The sequence below is a fragment of the Micromys minutus genome, assembly GCF_963924665.1.
Source record: "Micromys minutus genome assembly, chromosome: 10".
NCBI lineage: Eukaryota > Metazoa > Chordata > Mammalia > Rodentia > Muridae > Micromys > Micromys minutus.
The window spans coordinates 19209899-19225497 of NC_137979.1; the positions used below are offsets into that span (position 1 = coordinate 19209899).

The window sequence follows — 15599 nt, forward strand, 5'->3', positions numbered from 1 at the left end:
CCCCCGGCTCTTTTTTTTTTTTTTTTTTTTCAGAGTAACATGGAAAGAATGTGCCGATCTGTGGAAGACCAATTTAATGAAATCAAAGCCAAGGATGACCAACAGACACAATTAATCCACGATCTGAACATGCAGAAGGCAAGGCTGCAGACCCAGAATGGTAAGAATGGCAAGCCTCCAGGGCCCAGTGGGGACATGGTGGGTGGCAGTCGGCCATGCTCAAGTGGAACCACGGCGTCTATTTGGCAGGCGAGCTGAGCCACCAAGTTGAAGAGAAGGAGTCTCTGGTTTCACAGCTCACCAAAAGCAAGCAGGCCCTCACCCAGCAGCTGGAAGAGCTTAAGAGGCAACTGGAAGAAGAAACCAAGGTGAGGTTGCCTCTTTAGGGGAACAGCTGTCAGATAAACCTGAGCAGCCAAGTAATGCGACCCTTAAGGGAGACTGATGGGAGATGGATGGCTTGGAGGAAAGACTGGTTGGAGGCAGTGCAGGATCAACAATGCTTCATCTCTCTCTGCCCTTCGGTGTCATAGTAACCTGAATGACAGCACCTTGGTGTTAGTTCTTCTCAGGACTAGCAAGTCCTAACAAGCCCCATCTCCTTTACCCCATCAGATGACCTGATAAACATCCCCTCCAGTCAGGAGCATCCTTTCCCACTATTGCACTGGTTAGACCATCTCATGCAGAAGTTCACCCCAGCATCTTAGAATGCCATCTTCTTTGTGGGCTACCTACCTCCTGTATGACCGGTTCTTAAGTACCCTTTCTCCCTCCCCCAAGACATCATGGTAATGCCAACTTCAGCATCTAGATACAGTCTACAATACATGCCTACCTACTGATCTGTAAATGGATAGAAATGACCTCTCTCCCCCACCATAGCTATGGACAGTAAAAAAAAAAAAAAAAAAAACTTCCACTAGAGCAGTGTCCACAGTGGATGTTAGCGTTTCAAGCATTAGAATGAAAATCTAGACCCCCAAAATCCCGCATGAAGGAAGTTTGCTTGGATCTAGTTCAGACTACTGTGATAGTGGGGGGTGGGGGTGGTTACAAGGTAGCCTTTGAGATTCTCTTTATCTTTCATTTCTGGCAAAGAACAGTACTGTATGTATCTCTTGTCTTTCTGTTCTGAGGGAAGGTTTTTGGTGGGCTAGGGCCCAAGGAGGAGTGGTGAGAAGCAGAGATCAAATAAGCAGGTCACCGGAGGGGAGAGGCCGCCCCAACTCACTGCAGCTGTAAGACAACGTTCTGTGTTTCACTGTCTCATCTAAAAAGGATGAAAACACAGAAATCATTGTCCTCGGTCTTCTCTTTGGTGGTGGCACCCAAGGATGCATTGCAAGCATTAAAGCTAGAGCTATACATTTGCCCTGTCCAGAGGGTAATGAGTATGGGAGGATGCTCCGTTCACACCATCTGTTCACACCAGTGGTCCCCTGCGTGGGGATGCTGGCCTCTGGAGACCCCAGAGGACTCTGTAGCTATCTCATGGTCACAGCATCCCGTCACACTGCACGGAGTAGCGGGATGATTTTCTTTCCAGCTGCCTTAATTCTTGCCATTGCAGCCACTGAAAGACTTCAGTGTGGACAGTGGGCTTTTGGCCGTGACTATTACTTAATTAGGAAACCGAGGGTAAGCCTCAAGCACAGAGTCCCAGCATGCAAGTCTACCTAGGTGCTGGGGATGTTGCTTTGTGTCTGTTGTATAAATTTCTAATATTTCTTATGGCAGTTGGGGAAGAGCATTGCGGGAGCATTTTATTATGACCTAGAACTCAGCAAGTGGTTCAGACTGCCCTTGAATTCATCATCCTCCTGCCTCAGCTTCCTAAGTACTAAGTATGCAGTACCATGGCTGGCTAACTATTAATAGATTTCTCTTTACTACGGTGTAATCATTTCTTATAAAAGTAAATATAATTATGAGGAGAATTTTTAAAAGTCAAATATGAGGTATGTTGATACAACAAAATCTGCGAGGCAACATGAAAATGTTTCAAATTGGGAAATCATTCAAATTGGGGGAAATGGAGTCACATCTTCTCTGGGAAGAGGCCATGTGGATTTGCAATTGGTTACCATTGTAATCCCCAGGCCAAGAATGCGCTGGCCCACGCCCTGCAGTCCTCCCGCCATGACTGTGACCTGCTGCGGGAACAGTATGAGGAGGAGCAGGAAGGCAAAGCCGAGCTGCAGAGGGCGCTGTCCAAGGCCAACAGCGAGGTGGCCCAGTGGAGGACGAAATATGAGACGGACGCCATCCAGCGCACAGAGGAGCTGGAGGAGGCCAAGTATGAACCAAGTGCCTCATGGGAGGAAAGGCCCTAGAAAAAGGCCCAGTATGGCCGTTCTGGCTAGTTGGAGAGGATCTCTCTCTTTCCTTTGTACTTTTTAAATATTTCAGAGAGTATCCATCCACACTGCCTAGGGACTATCCGTCCACCTGGATCAATTGGTAACTGATTATAGACCAACTTTGCCACTAATCAGTTCAGGATTTTTCTGGTAATACAGACAACACAGCTAGACAGTGGGGTGTGTTCTGAGAAGTGCGTCATTAGAGATTTTATCACGAGACTCTTCAAGAGTGACTCTATGAACCTTGATGGTGGGGCCTCTTGATGGACTCAAGAGACTCAGTATTCCTGACTTATATGAACTGCCTATGTATGAAAAGCACCGGCACTTTATAGTGAACTTATCTTTCATGAGTAGAACAAAGAGTGCCGCTCAGACAATACCTATCCCAGGGGCACAGTTGTTTGAAGTATGAAGTACTTAGCACCTATGCAATGTTGCCAATAGCTTTGCTACAATGCTTACAGTGTGGCTAGGTGATGGGGGGTGGTGGACACTTATCACCTCTCTCATGGTCTTAACAAACCATCCTTAGTTACATTGTTCACAGCACATCCTTATGTGCTTATGATTGTACAGGCTCCTCCCCACTCACACCTCTTCTAGACTGTCCGTTCTCCTTCAATGAGATAATCGCTTGCAAAAATCTCCCACTCTGCTGAGACATAACAACATCTGGTCCTCCTAGGAAAAAGCTGGCCCAGAGGCTCCAGGAGGCGGAGGAAAACACAGAGGCATCCAACTCCAAGTGTGCCTCTCTGGAGAAAACCAAGCAGAGGCTTCAGGGAGAAGTGGATGACCTCATGCTGGACTTGGAGAGGGCCAACACAGCCTGCGCCACCCTGGACAAAAAGCAAAGAAACTTCGACAAGGTCTTTCCCCAACTGCTTCATGGACGTGGTGGTCTTTCACATGCATGTTCTAAGATGCACACAACTAGGTCCTCGATTCCTGGTCGGAAGATTCGGGGAGTTTCTTTTCTTCTCTAATGGTTTCTTCAAGAGAAATCCTAACCAAAACTCAAAATCTTAATTCACAGTCTGATGAGCTTATCACCTTTGACCCCTCACACTCAAAGTCTAAATTTTTTGAGTGCCATCCTGCTACAAAGTGGAGAATATCCCACGTCTGATTTTACATGACAAGTAGTAGTTAAAACATGGACATGCCTAGCTGAGGAAATAGCTCAGTGGGTTCAGATTCTCAGTCAAATACATGAGCCTCTGTGATCACAGCACTCCTACCAAAGGATGGGAGGCAAAGACAGGAAATGACTGCGGGCCAGCTAGTCTAGCAGACTCAGCATCTCCCCTCATGGTGAAAGGTGAAGGCTCATTATCCAGGGTTGTCCTCTGACCTTTGCAAGCACATCATGGCATGCTTGGACCTACATACACAGACAAATTCTCCCTCACGAACACATTGTATATGTAAACACACACATGCACATCATATATTCACATACAGCCCCTTACACACAAGCATGCTAAAGGTACCAAGTAACATTTCTTATAACCACAATGTAGGAAAATAAAACAGCAGTACGTTTTGTATGGAGCGTGGGTCTCAACTTCAAGGTCTCCCATGTCTTCTCAAATGCTCCAAATATTTTGAAATCTGAGAAAATGACCTGTCAGATTAGTAATACCCAGCCTGTATTTTAAGAACTCAGCAGGTCACCTGTAGAGACATCTGGGTTTGCAGTCCCTGGTTTTGGAGGAGGAGGGCTTGGTCTTCAAGGATGAGAGGGTGGAGCCTTGGCATTGCTCACAGCCTGTGTTTGGAGTCTCTCCCAAGCCCCCAGGACCTTGTGTTTCCCATGTTCCCCATCCCTTCACTGCAGGTCCTTGCAGAGTGGAAGCAAAAGCTGGATGAAAGCCAAGCCGAGCTGGAAGCTGCCCAGAAGGAGTCCAGGTCTCTCAGTACTGAAATCTTTAAGATGAGGAATGCTTATGAGGAGGTGGTGGACCAGTTAGAGACACTGAGGCGGGAGAATAAAAACCTGCAAGGTGAGCTCCCCCGGAAGACAGCTGGGCTCTACTGCCCTCTCTCCTCCTGCCAACTCCAGCCCCTGTTAGCCACAGCTTCCTCCTTCCCATGACCGTATGACATCCTCATCAACAAACCTCAACTTTACTAGTGTTCCCTAAGTTTTAAACCCTCTTCGGAAAAGGTGCAATGGTCCCTGATTCCTATTTTGAGGACTGGAGCTACCTGGTGAGCTACTCAGCCCACTCTTCTTACAATATAAGGGACTTCAGAGCTTCTAGTCTTCAAGCGACTTTGAATCCTTGAGCCTGTTACTTAATGACTTCAGACTTTTGATTGATCAAATTAAGACAGCAGCCAGATTTCCCTCAGTCTGAAAGACTCAAAGTCTGAGTTTTCTGGTCCTTCATGATGAGTATACTTAAGGTCATAAAAAATGTTCTTCTTCTTGTTCATTCTCTACATAGTTCGGGTAAAGCAACATTTCTGGGTCTGTGTCTCCACTTCCTCGGAACAGCTTCCTGTATTCTCTCCTCTGTAAATGCCACACATGAACTGCCATCCCCTACCCTGTCTGGCAAGCACCTATGCTGTGAGCTTGAGCTTTTGAAATCCTAAACCAAGCCCATCTTTTGCAGAGGAGATTTCTGACTTAACTGAGCAGATTGCCGAAATGGGCAAAAATCTCCAGGAAGTGGAAAAGACAAAGAAGCAAGTGGAACAGGAGAAGTCTGATCTGCAGGCTGCCTTGGAAGAGGTGGAGGCAAGTGGCTTGTCTGGAATCAGATAGGGACCAGAAAGAAAGAGCATCCATCCACCCACATGGAGCCCTTCCAGCCAGTGGCTTGGAGTCCCCACTGGGAAGAACAGCCAACAAGCCCTGGATCATTTATCCCCTACTGTCATTTATTCTACGTCCCCCTTTGAGAATAAATGTGTTCATAAATGTCCACAATATCTCCCTCTCAAGAAAAATTGTCAGTCACCAAGCATCCTGAGAGCCAACTCAATTCATACAGAGTCATACAGAATTCTGGCTACCAGGAATTTTATGTCATCAAAATAGACTCAGAGTTTCCTAGTATCATGATCAGTAGGTGTCTGTACAGAACAAGCAGCCAGCTGAGATGTTTCTGGAATTTGGCTCATGCAGGATAACAGAAGAGAAGTTGTGCTGAACCTACAGAGACTAGATCAGCTCCTGAATTAGAGCCACTATTAAATACACCATTTAAAAACAATATTTACCAGCTCAAATGTTATTCTGCCCCTTTCAAGGTATAAGATTATTTAATAGGAGATACAAAGTTTTAGTCCTACTTTCTCTACTCTTGAAGACATTCACTAATCCATCAAATGCTCAAACCTCAGAGCACTGTCCTCAGTGTGAGCATCATGACCCCATATTTAGTATAGTTTGAAAGAGAATGCTCATTGAAGGTAATTCCGGGTATATCGGCTCACACCTGTAATCCCAGAATCCAGAAGGTACGTGAGTTTAAGAACAGCTTGGGTTGGATGTGAGAACAGTATGATTGTAGCATCTATCACTCATTGGTTACTAGGGTTAATTCAAGCTGCTCTGGTTGGCTAGGCAGGTATCCCCTTCATCCTTCAAGCCTCATTTGCATCTCTGCCAAAGCTGCCTGCTCAGTAAAAGAGGACAGCTCCTCCCCCCCCCAAAGGGAGGACCCATCTTCCATCAAGTGTATATACAGAGCTTCTCTACCCTGCTAGAACCTCCACACAAGCTCTCAAGAACAGCCTGGGTTACATAGTGCATTCCAGGCTAACCTGGACCACATGACCCTATCTTAATAGAGAGAGAGAAAGTGAGGGAGGGACCAAGAGAGGGAGGAAAGGAGGGAGGAAGGAAGGAGGGATGGAGAGGGAGGGATGGATACAATGTTACTCACAAAATTCCCATCGTTCCTTTGTTTTTAGGGTTCCCTAGAACACGAGGAGAGCAAGATCTTGCGAGTCCAGCTAGAGTTAAGCCAGGTAAAATCTGAGCTTGACCGCAAGGTCACAGAAAAGGATGAGGAAATCGAACAAATAAAAAGAAACAGCCAGCGTGCTGTGGAGGCCATGCAAAGTGTGTTAGATGCAGAAATCCGGAGCCGCAATGATGCCCTGAGGCTGAAGAAGAAGATGGAGGGCGATCTCAATGAGATGGAGATCCAGCTGAGCCATGCCAATCGCCACGTGGCAGAGACTCAGAAACACTTGCGCACGGTCCAAGGCCAGCTTAAGGTGAGCACCAGCCCAGTTGGCCGACCTATGGGCTCGTGGTTCACCGCTCTGCCATCACTCCTGGTTTCTCTTCAAGGATTCCCAGCTGCACTTGGATGATGCCCAGAGAAGCAACGAGGACCTCAAGGAGCAGCTGGCCATTGTGGAGCGCAGAAATGGCCTCCTGCAAGAGGAGCTAGAGGAAATGAAGGTGGCCCTGGAGCAGACAGAGCGGACTCGAAGGCTGTCGGAGCAGGAGCTGCTGGATTCCAGCGACCGTGTACAACTGCTCCATTCCCAGGTACACTGCCTCCACAACTCAGGTCCATCCTGGGACAGTTAACTCCTCCTCTACACTGCACACCCCTCAACGCTTCATCCATGGGCGCAGGGGCAGGAACAGGGATGGCAAAATGTGGTGAGGCCCAGATAGAGCCCGGGTGCCTTGGTAAGGAGCTCCTGACTCCTCCCAGACTAGCAGTCAAGACCAAGCCAGGAAAATGTTGACTCTTAATGGATAGAGCTCTGAACTCTGTTTGATCAGAAGGAAAGATGAAAGATCTTGCAGGCTGTATGCTGTGGAACTGGAGCAAGGAAGCAGAGAAGGATTCATGGGGGAAAATGCAGGTTTAAAAATCCTTATCCAAAATACACACGGCAAGTTTACTCCTGGATAAAAGTGTTTCTGACTTGGGATGATTTGCATGTGTGAATATTTGCATAGGCGTAATGAGAGCTGGTGGAGGTTGAGGGCCAGCCTTAACTTGAAACTCATTTCTTTATACACATACCCTGAAGATGATTTTGACTATGGCTTTGGCTCATTGCATGAGGTTGGATGTAGAATTTTACACTTTGATATCCTGTTGCTACTCAAGGTTGTAGATTTTGGATCTTATCTGAATTTTAGAAGTTCAAAATAATTTAAGCGGAAATCTTAAGATGCTAAAAAATCACACTCTCCAAAAAACTATTTTTTATTAATTTTATAAAATTAAAGATACTCGATCTAAAACATATAAAGCATAAGCAAACAAATAGAAGAAAAAAATCAAATGCTCGGCGCATTAGGAGTTCTTGTTCTTAGGTCTTTGTGAATTACATAACTATCGTGTTTTTGTAAAACTTCTTCTTTTCATTTAACAATGTGTCCAGAATATATTTCTAACTCTTAATGTCTTCAGTGCTGTGGGTTTCAGTAGTTAAAAAAAATGCAGGCTATGAAAATTGAATATTATGACTTCGATCAGTCCTCTATGGCTGGCTATTTCACATTGTTACCAATAAAATTCTTTACTCTTATAAAGACTAATTAACACTGTCTTTAAAGACTAAATTCTTGCATTCATCCGTGATAGCGATCGTCAATATTTCTGAAAGAAAATAAATGTCAGGGATAAAAGAGTAAAGGCATTTATATATGACCTTTATATATAACTCATGTAAATTGCTTCTTAATAATACTGTCCCAAGTTTATTTCCATCTATTGCCATGTGACGACTCTTCTACAAATTCTAAAAGTCCCTAACTGTTAAATCTTCACCAACTTTATTGGTGAAGCAGACATCACTGGTTTATCATCATCATCATCATCATTATTATTATTAGTTTTTTACTAATGATGAGATAAATCACTTCATCACTTGAGTGTTCATCGTATTTCTTTATGCATTTCCACTATTTATTCTCCTTGCCCCTTTTTCTTACTAATACATCTTATTTATATAAGGACGAGGCTGTTTTTCATAGATAGATAATGTTTTCTAGTTTGCCATCACTGTTCCCATTTCAATTCCATGCATGGCCTATTTTAATCAGTAGAAATATTTTTCATTTTCCATAGATGTGTCTATCAATCACATTCTTGTTCCAATGCCTTCTACTGGATAATCTATCCATCCACAAATGTTTGAAATTCTCCCTTTATCATTTACCCAATTTTCTGATGGACAGCTCTTGGCTCTGTTTCAGAACTTTCTGTTCTGTCAGGAACGATATTGTCCCCAGCAGAGCACTCGTGTGGAAGATAAGAATTGAGCAGGACTGTGATTCAGTTCCCTCCCCGCCCACCGCCCTCCCTCCCCATTGTTTTAAGTGCCCATAGGAAACCTTCAACCTTAGATCTAATTTTTCTCACAGAACACAAGCCTGATAAATACCAAGAAAAAACTAGAGGCTGACTTGGCTCAGTGCCAGGCAGAGGTGGAGAACTCCATCCAGGAGTCCAAAAACGCAGAAGAGAAAGCCAAGAAGGCAATCACCGATGTAAGCATCACTCTCTGCAGAGACGGAAGTGGGACATGAGGAAGGAGGACTTCAGACCCGGGGCATGGCAAGGGGGTTTCATCTCTTCTGAACACAGCCAGTCTCCGGTGGCTTCCCGGAGCGATGTCAGGAGAAATGGGATCCCTAGAGAGGCAAAGTGGGACATGATGACTGGGAGGGAAGGCTTAGCACCATGCTCAAGATTACAGCATTTTCTGTGTGCTCTGGGTGGTGCTGGGTGGGTATCCCATGCTGTGTCCCATCAACTGACCCAGGCCGCCATGATGGCAGAGGAGCTGAAGAAGGAGCAGGACACCAGCGCCCACCTGGAGCGGATGAAGAAGAACCTGGAGCAGACGGTGAAGGACCTGCAGCACCGTCTGGACGAGGCTGAGCAGCTGGCGCTGAAGGGCGGCAAGAAGCAGATCCAGAAACTGGAGGCCAGGGTGGGTGATTTGAGAAGGCACTGGCTTTCCATGTGACCTTGTTTCAGCCATCTTGGGTAGAACCATGACCCAGAAATTTAGATTTAGGTGGTGGGAAAGCCTCCCGTCCTCAAGGTCTTATTGTGTAGAACTTACAATGTAGATCAGGCTGGCCTCTAGCTCAGGGAGAGCTTCCTATTGTCTTCCCAGTGCTAGGCTTAACAGTGTGCACCAACACACTCAGCAAACAGAACGCCTTTTGATGTTCACTTCTTCTTGCCCATGTAGATTCATGGTCATAAACATATATAGGGAAGATGCTCTACGATCATGAAATTCCCCACTTGGGCATGGTTTCTACTTCCAATCTAGCTTCCTTTTGATAAGCAGTACTCCTGCTATATAAAGTCTGTCTGTCTCTGGGTCTCTGATTATTCTCTTTCCCACTGGCTTTTCTAATCCCTATATTCAACTGCCATTGTGGGGTATCCACTGCATCTGCAAAGATCTGTTTGATGGATGCATCTTCCTCCAGATTAGTACATGGGAGAGACTTCTCCTCCCCACAAGTCCTGCACTCGACTTCTGAGCCTATTTCACACTTGCTCATTTACATTGCTGATCACTGCTTGTTCCTCCACCCCTCGATTTTTTTCCCTGTAGATCTGTGTTATTTCGATCATTTTTGCAATGGGCTGCATAAACAATTGACTTTTCAGAGAAGCGCTGCATGGGGGAGGTCATTAGAATATCTCCTTTGTCCCGGGAAAAGAGGAAATGGAAGAGTGGGCAGGAATGAGGAGGAGGAAAGAGGAGAGAATTTTCCCAACAGGAAGTGCCTGGTACAATTGTTCTTTATCTGAGCCTCTCTAGAACATGGCCACTAGGCACATGGTTTCTTTTAAATATGCAAAGGTTTTTATTTTTATTTTTTGCCCCTTGGCTCCAAATAAAAAAAAAAATGCCTCCCTTCCTTTTTCATGAGGAGGAGCTTAGGCCTATGCTTTTCTTGGGGCCATTCCGGAAGGTAAGGGCTAAATCCCATACATTCTGGGTTTTCCTAGCTTGGCCAGGAGGCTGCGGTCACCTTACCCTCAGACAGACACTTTGAGTGTCCTCCAATCCCAGATGCTCAGTTTCACAAGTCCAATACATCTTAGAGACGCTTGGAGAGCAAGGCTGGGGATAAGGAGTTACAAGACCTGATAAAAGAAGACGGGGCTGTTTGACACAGAGCCCAGAGGAAACCTGCTTCCCCGGGATCTTTCAAAGTTGATCGAATGAGTCTTGAGGTCCCCTTGAATGACTGACTAGCTTGTGAGTCTGTGGGATCAAGCTGGTAGCCTTGGCCTCACTTGTGGGGTGTACTCTTTACCCCCCCCACCACAGGTGCGGGAGTTGGAAAGCGAGCTGGATGCTGAGCAGAAGAGAGGAGCTGAAGCTCTGAAGGGGGCCCACAAGTATGAGCGCAAAGTCAAAGAGATGACTTACCAGGTAGCAAGCTCCAGACCCTCAGCCATTGCTTTGTGGAGCGGTGCCCAGCACAGGGAGCCAGGAGCTGGAGGTCTTTGCTGTTGGCATTCTGTTTATAGGCCGAGGAGGACCGCAAGAACATCCTCCGGCTCCAGGACCTGGTAGACAAGCTGCAGGCCAAAGTGAAGTCCTACAAGAGACAGGCAGAGGAGGCGGTAAGTGCAGGAGGTCCCAGTGTACCTTGTCACCCAGTGGGGTGTCCTCATGAAGCCTGAGTGGGAGTCACTGCCTGATTAGAATTACTCAGGGAGCCCCAGGTCTGACTTGGTACCTGTGGATCACACACAGAAACACCCGCCCTTCCTGCTTCCTTGGTCTGTGGTTTGGAATCTTCTCCACCTCCAAGTTTTCTGCACCCTCAGAACTCCCCAACTTCTCCCAGCCACCTCCTTCTGCTACCTACATTTCCGTATCCAACCACACCCTGGTTCATTTTCTCTACCCCAAAGCATCTTAGCTCCCTCTGATGACATTACAGCATTCCAACTCACTCTGACCAGTCCAGACCAGACCAGTCCAGACCAGACCACCAGCTCTGACACACCTCATCTTACTGCTTATCATCCCACCACACTCTATTTTCCTGGGCCTTCACCCCACCTCCAGCCTTCCACAGCAGCATCCTCACACTCCCTTCCCATCCCTGTTTAATTACCTCCTGATCAATTAGGTAAAATCAACAGGAAAAACAGGAGACAGGCCAAAAACCAGTGCTCGGAAAGATGTCTTGCCAGGGCATTGGGTCTGAGGGCTACAAATAGCAAAATTTCCGAGCCGAGATAAGAAGTAGCTTTTCTCTTTATAGAAAATAAACCACGCAGGCTGGTGACACCGGCCTGTGATTTCTAGGACTTCAAAAACCAGAGGCCTTCTGAGACCAGCCTGCACGGAGATAGCCTGTCTCTAAAAATTAGAAGAGAAAAATATCAGCCTAATAAGATTAAACCAGTTGTCTTCAAGGATTTCTCTAATTATATGGCTGATACTTTACTTAACCCTTCAAAGCAAAAAAGCCCTCTGAAACAGGGCCTTTGCTGCACCGTCTTGGCTTTGGGGCTGTAGCATTACCCACAGAGCATCTCTCAGCCACAGTCTAAAGGAAGAAATGACTGGTGTATGGCCTCTCCCTTTGCCTTCTTCCTTCCCTGCTCAAGAGCCTGGTCAGTGACTTTAAGTAAGAACACCAGAGCCAGCTAAGAACAAGAGACTTGTGCACATCAGATCTGTAGAGTCCCAGCAGGACGATAAAGAACCATATAATAGTCTGTCCCAAATATGTGGCAATTATCAAAAATCATAAACCAAAAGGGACTTGGACCAATGGTCTGATGCCTCCAGGTACTTTGACCTTGAGTGTACTCTGGACCTGGGTCATCTCCAGGTTGTATGGGTTGCATGGGGGAGTCATTGTGTGTGTGTGTGTGTGTGTGTGTGTGTGTGTATGTGTTTGTGTATGTGTGTGTGTGTGTGTGTGTGTGTGTGTGTGTGTGTAGGGGTCCATGTGCTGATCCTTGGGAGAACAACAAGAAGAGTTTACAAGGAGCCCCTAGTTAGCGTAACACCCCAGCTGTGAAGAGGACACTTTCCTCATTCTTAAAGGAACGAGGTTCATCTTCCCTCCCTGCTGTCGGTGAAGCCATGGCCCACTTTTTCCTGGTTCCCCCAACTCCTCGGAACCCCATAGTCACAAGGAGGTTCCACAACTGTATAACCTCCCTCTCCTTTCCACGCAGGAGGAACAAGCCAACACACAGCTGTCCAGGTGCCGGAGGGTCCAGCATGAGCTAGAGGAGGCTGAGGAGAGGGCAGACATCGCTGAGTCTCAAGTCAACAAGCTAAGGGCCAAGAGCCGTGATGTGGGAGGCCAGGTAAAAACAGACATGTGAGAACTATGTCTTCCCAACAGGTTTCATACCTAAGGACCAACAGACCAACAAAATCTCGGAAGATGCTTTTGGGTACCGCCGTTCTTGCCACTGGTCAAACACCCATAAACATCACTTTTGTATAGACTCTTATGTAACAGGCTCTGGCAAGAGGCACAGTGGGACAGGCATGTTATCCCCCTGTCTCCCTGTTAATAGATGTGCATTCTAGGAAGCCTCTGCTTTTCAGATGACTTATCCTGTCCCTAGCAGCTTAAATGGTTTCATTGTCAACACAAAGGGAGACAAAGCCATCCCTGAATGCCATTTTTCTGAAGTTCCAGGGATGCATCCCCTCTCCTTGAAGGAGAGGCTGGGCCTCCCGTGGAGTTTGACTCATTTCCTGTGTACAATTTCTTTTCTCCCACAGAAGATGGAAGAATGAGGCTCTCCTGAGGCTTGTTGCCATGGGCCACCTCCGGGAGAGCAAAGGGAGACTGGGAAAAATAAACCGTCCTGCATACTCAGTATCCAAGCTCTGCTGTGTTTGTTATTGTGGGGTTTCGGTTCAGATTCTAGCCCGCTTTGTTTTAAACAGCAGGACAGTCAGAAATGGGAAAACGTTTGTTCATTGCCTCAAGTAGAAAAGGTGAAAACCCAGCCTGTTTCTGGGGGAGAGCACTTGCCTGATAAATGCAAACCTCTGTAGTTTTCATCCTCAGCACCACACACAAAAGAAGTAAAGCTCAAACCAAAGACCCCATGTCAGCTGACACCTGACGCCTGTTAAAATAGCTCTCCCCAGAAAGATGAAAGCTAACAAGGGTTGGTGACAACAGAGAGATGCAGAAACCCTTGTGCACTGTTGCTAATAAAGTGGGTCCAGCCACCATGGAAAACGGTGTGAAGATCCCACAGAAAACAAAAGCGGTGCTGTGGTGCCGCCCTGCAGTCTTCTGAGATCAGAATGTTGACACAATACAATGACACTCCTGGTTTATATTAGACTTCGTCACAATATCCAAGATAAGGGAACACCCCTTGTCTAAATGTCTGTGGGGATGAACGAATTTTAGAAATCTGTTGTCCAAAACAAAGACGGCCAGGGCTGGGGAGACAGCTTAGTAGGTGAAGTGCTTGCTGAGCAGGAGTGAGGACTGAGCTCAGACTCAGCACTCATGTGCAAGCCTGGGAGGGGATGTATGTACCTGTAACCCAGTGCTGAGAGGGACAAGATAGAAGGATCCCTGGAGATGACCAGTCAGTTCGTCCACCCTCTAGCCAACAGGTGTCTTCCAAGTTCAACAAAAGACCTTGTCTCAAAACATATGATGAAGAACAATAGAAGGGAATGCCATATCTGGCCTCCACGTGCTCACATGTACATGGATACAAAGACCCATACATGTATCACGCAGACACACACACAAATTGTGCCTCGATATGCAACAGGCTATTCTTCAGCCTTTAGGAAGAAGGAAATCCTGTTGTTTGTCATAACATGGGTGAATGCAGAGGACACCAGGCTACGTGAAACAAGCCAGACACAGAAAGATAACCCGTAAATGATGACGCACCAGTCACTCATGGAAGCAGAGTGGATGTAAGAAAGGGTTAGAAGTCAGAGGAGATGGGAAGATGTTGGGCCACAAGAAAGTAAACTTCAGTTGTACGTGATGACTAAGTTCTGGAGATGTGGTGCTGTGCACAGCAACTCATCCATATATATGTGAGGTACTGAGTTCAAGGCCATCACACATAAAGCACAACAACAAAACAAGTTATATACCTTAGCGCTATAAATCTCCTATTTGTCTATTATATGTTATACCTCAATGAGCTTGAAAGATAAATACTTGAAGAAAGAAAAGAAGGCAGGTGTGGTGGTGGCACAAGCCCTTCATTTCAGCACCGGGAAGGCAGAGACAGGTGGCACTCAGGTGAATTCAAAGTCAGCCTAATCTACATTGTAAGGTCCAGGACAGCCAGTGCTACATAGACAGACAGTGTCTCTTAAAGGGGAGAGTGAAAAAGTAAGGAGGGAGGGAGAGAGAGAAAGGGGAAAGGGAGAGAGGACAGGGGACAGGGAGAGAAAAAACACTTTGGTAACTAAAAAACATCTGATCAAGCAGGAGGTATCATCAAATCCATTCACTTGTAGCAAGTCAGACACACTGGGAAGATACAGACTAGGCCTTGGTCCCCTGCCCCCTGACATGGGCAACTCTTCTCTACCTGCCTGCATCCTCTGTAGGATGCCTAAGGCAAAAGGTCAAAGAAACAAACTGGGCCTGGAGAACTCCCTGACTTTCAAAGTTTAGGCTGAAACTAGGTCCCCTGTTCACCCAAACAAAAACTGGTTAGTCTCAAGTCTCCCTTGGGTCCTAAAGGTCCTGATTTTTTATTTTGCTGATTTGCTGGTTCTGGGGGATGGTATGGAATGAGGACCATTACAGAAAGCTTATGTGACTTATGGGAAAGGTTATGATTTCACCCTAAGGTGGTTGGGGAAACACGAGACATAGGCCTCACTGGGTAACAGTTCGAGTCTGCGACTTTCTTTATGGGTCTCCTGTGGTTTGAGGAATCGACATGCCTTGCTTGGGGTCTGAGAAATTGCTATGGAACTATCCCTCTTCGGTATCTCAAAAGATGAGACCTGAATTTTCTCTTCTCAGATAGTCCCCAGCTTCTGTGGAGTTCCCCAGGAAAGAGTTACTCTCATGTCTCTACACTGAGTTTCTGGTCCCTGCCTGGGTCTCTGTTGAAAAATAAACAATGCCTATATTCTTCATAGATGAATGTTATTATTTTAATCTCACATCATGAACACCAATTGTGCTCACCAATGAGTCTTCTCATTCTGCAGACTCCCTTATGATCTCCTCCCTTCCCCCCAAAGAGAAAGGAAAAAAATAGAAAA

General features: G+C 46.3%; 1 protein-coding gene across 1 annotated transcript in view; it reads left to right on the forward strand.

Moving 5' to 3' along the window:
- Nucleotides 1–13121, forward strand: part of MYH13 (myosin heavy chain 13) — a gene marked incomplete at its 3' end in the record, with an annotated part of 49555 nt that extends 36434 nt beyond the window's left edge. The window contains exons 27-40 of the mRNA XM_080922382.1: nucleotides 34–160; nucleotides 250–368; nucleotides 2103–2299; nucleotides 3055–3238; nucleotides 4210–4375; nucleotides 4994–5118; nucleotides 6300–6608; nucleotides 6685–6888; nucleotides 8728–8853; nucleotides 9129–9299; nucleotides 10668–10772; nucleotides 10871–10966; nucleotides 12545–12679; nucleotides 13107–13121. Coding sequence (XP_080778508.1) covers nucleotides 34–160; nucleotides 250–368; nucleotides 2103–2299; nucleotides 3055–3238; nucleotides 4210–4375; nucleotides 4994–5118; nucleotides 6300–6608; nucleotides 6685–6888; nucleotides 8728–8853; nucleotides 9129–9299; nucleotides 10668–10772; nucleotides 10871–10966; nucleotides 12545–12679; nucleotides 13107–13121 — 2079 coding nt within the window. The remainder of the gene's footprint in view (nucleotides 1–33; nucleotides 161–249; nucleotides 369–2102; nucleotides 2300–3054; nucleotides 3239–4209; nucleotides 4376–4993; nucleotides 5119–6299; nucleotides 6609–6684; nucleotides 6889–8727; nucleotides 8854–9128; nucleotides 9300–10667; nucleotides 10773–10870; nucleotides 10967–12544; nucleotides 12680–13106) is intronic.
- Nucleotides 13122–15599: the final 2478 nt, after the last annotated feature.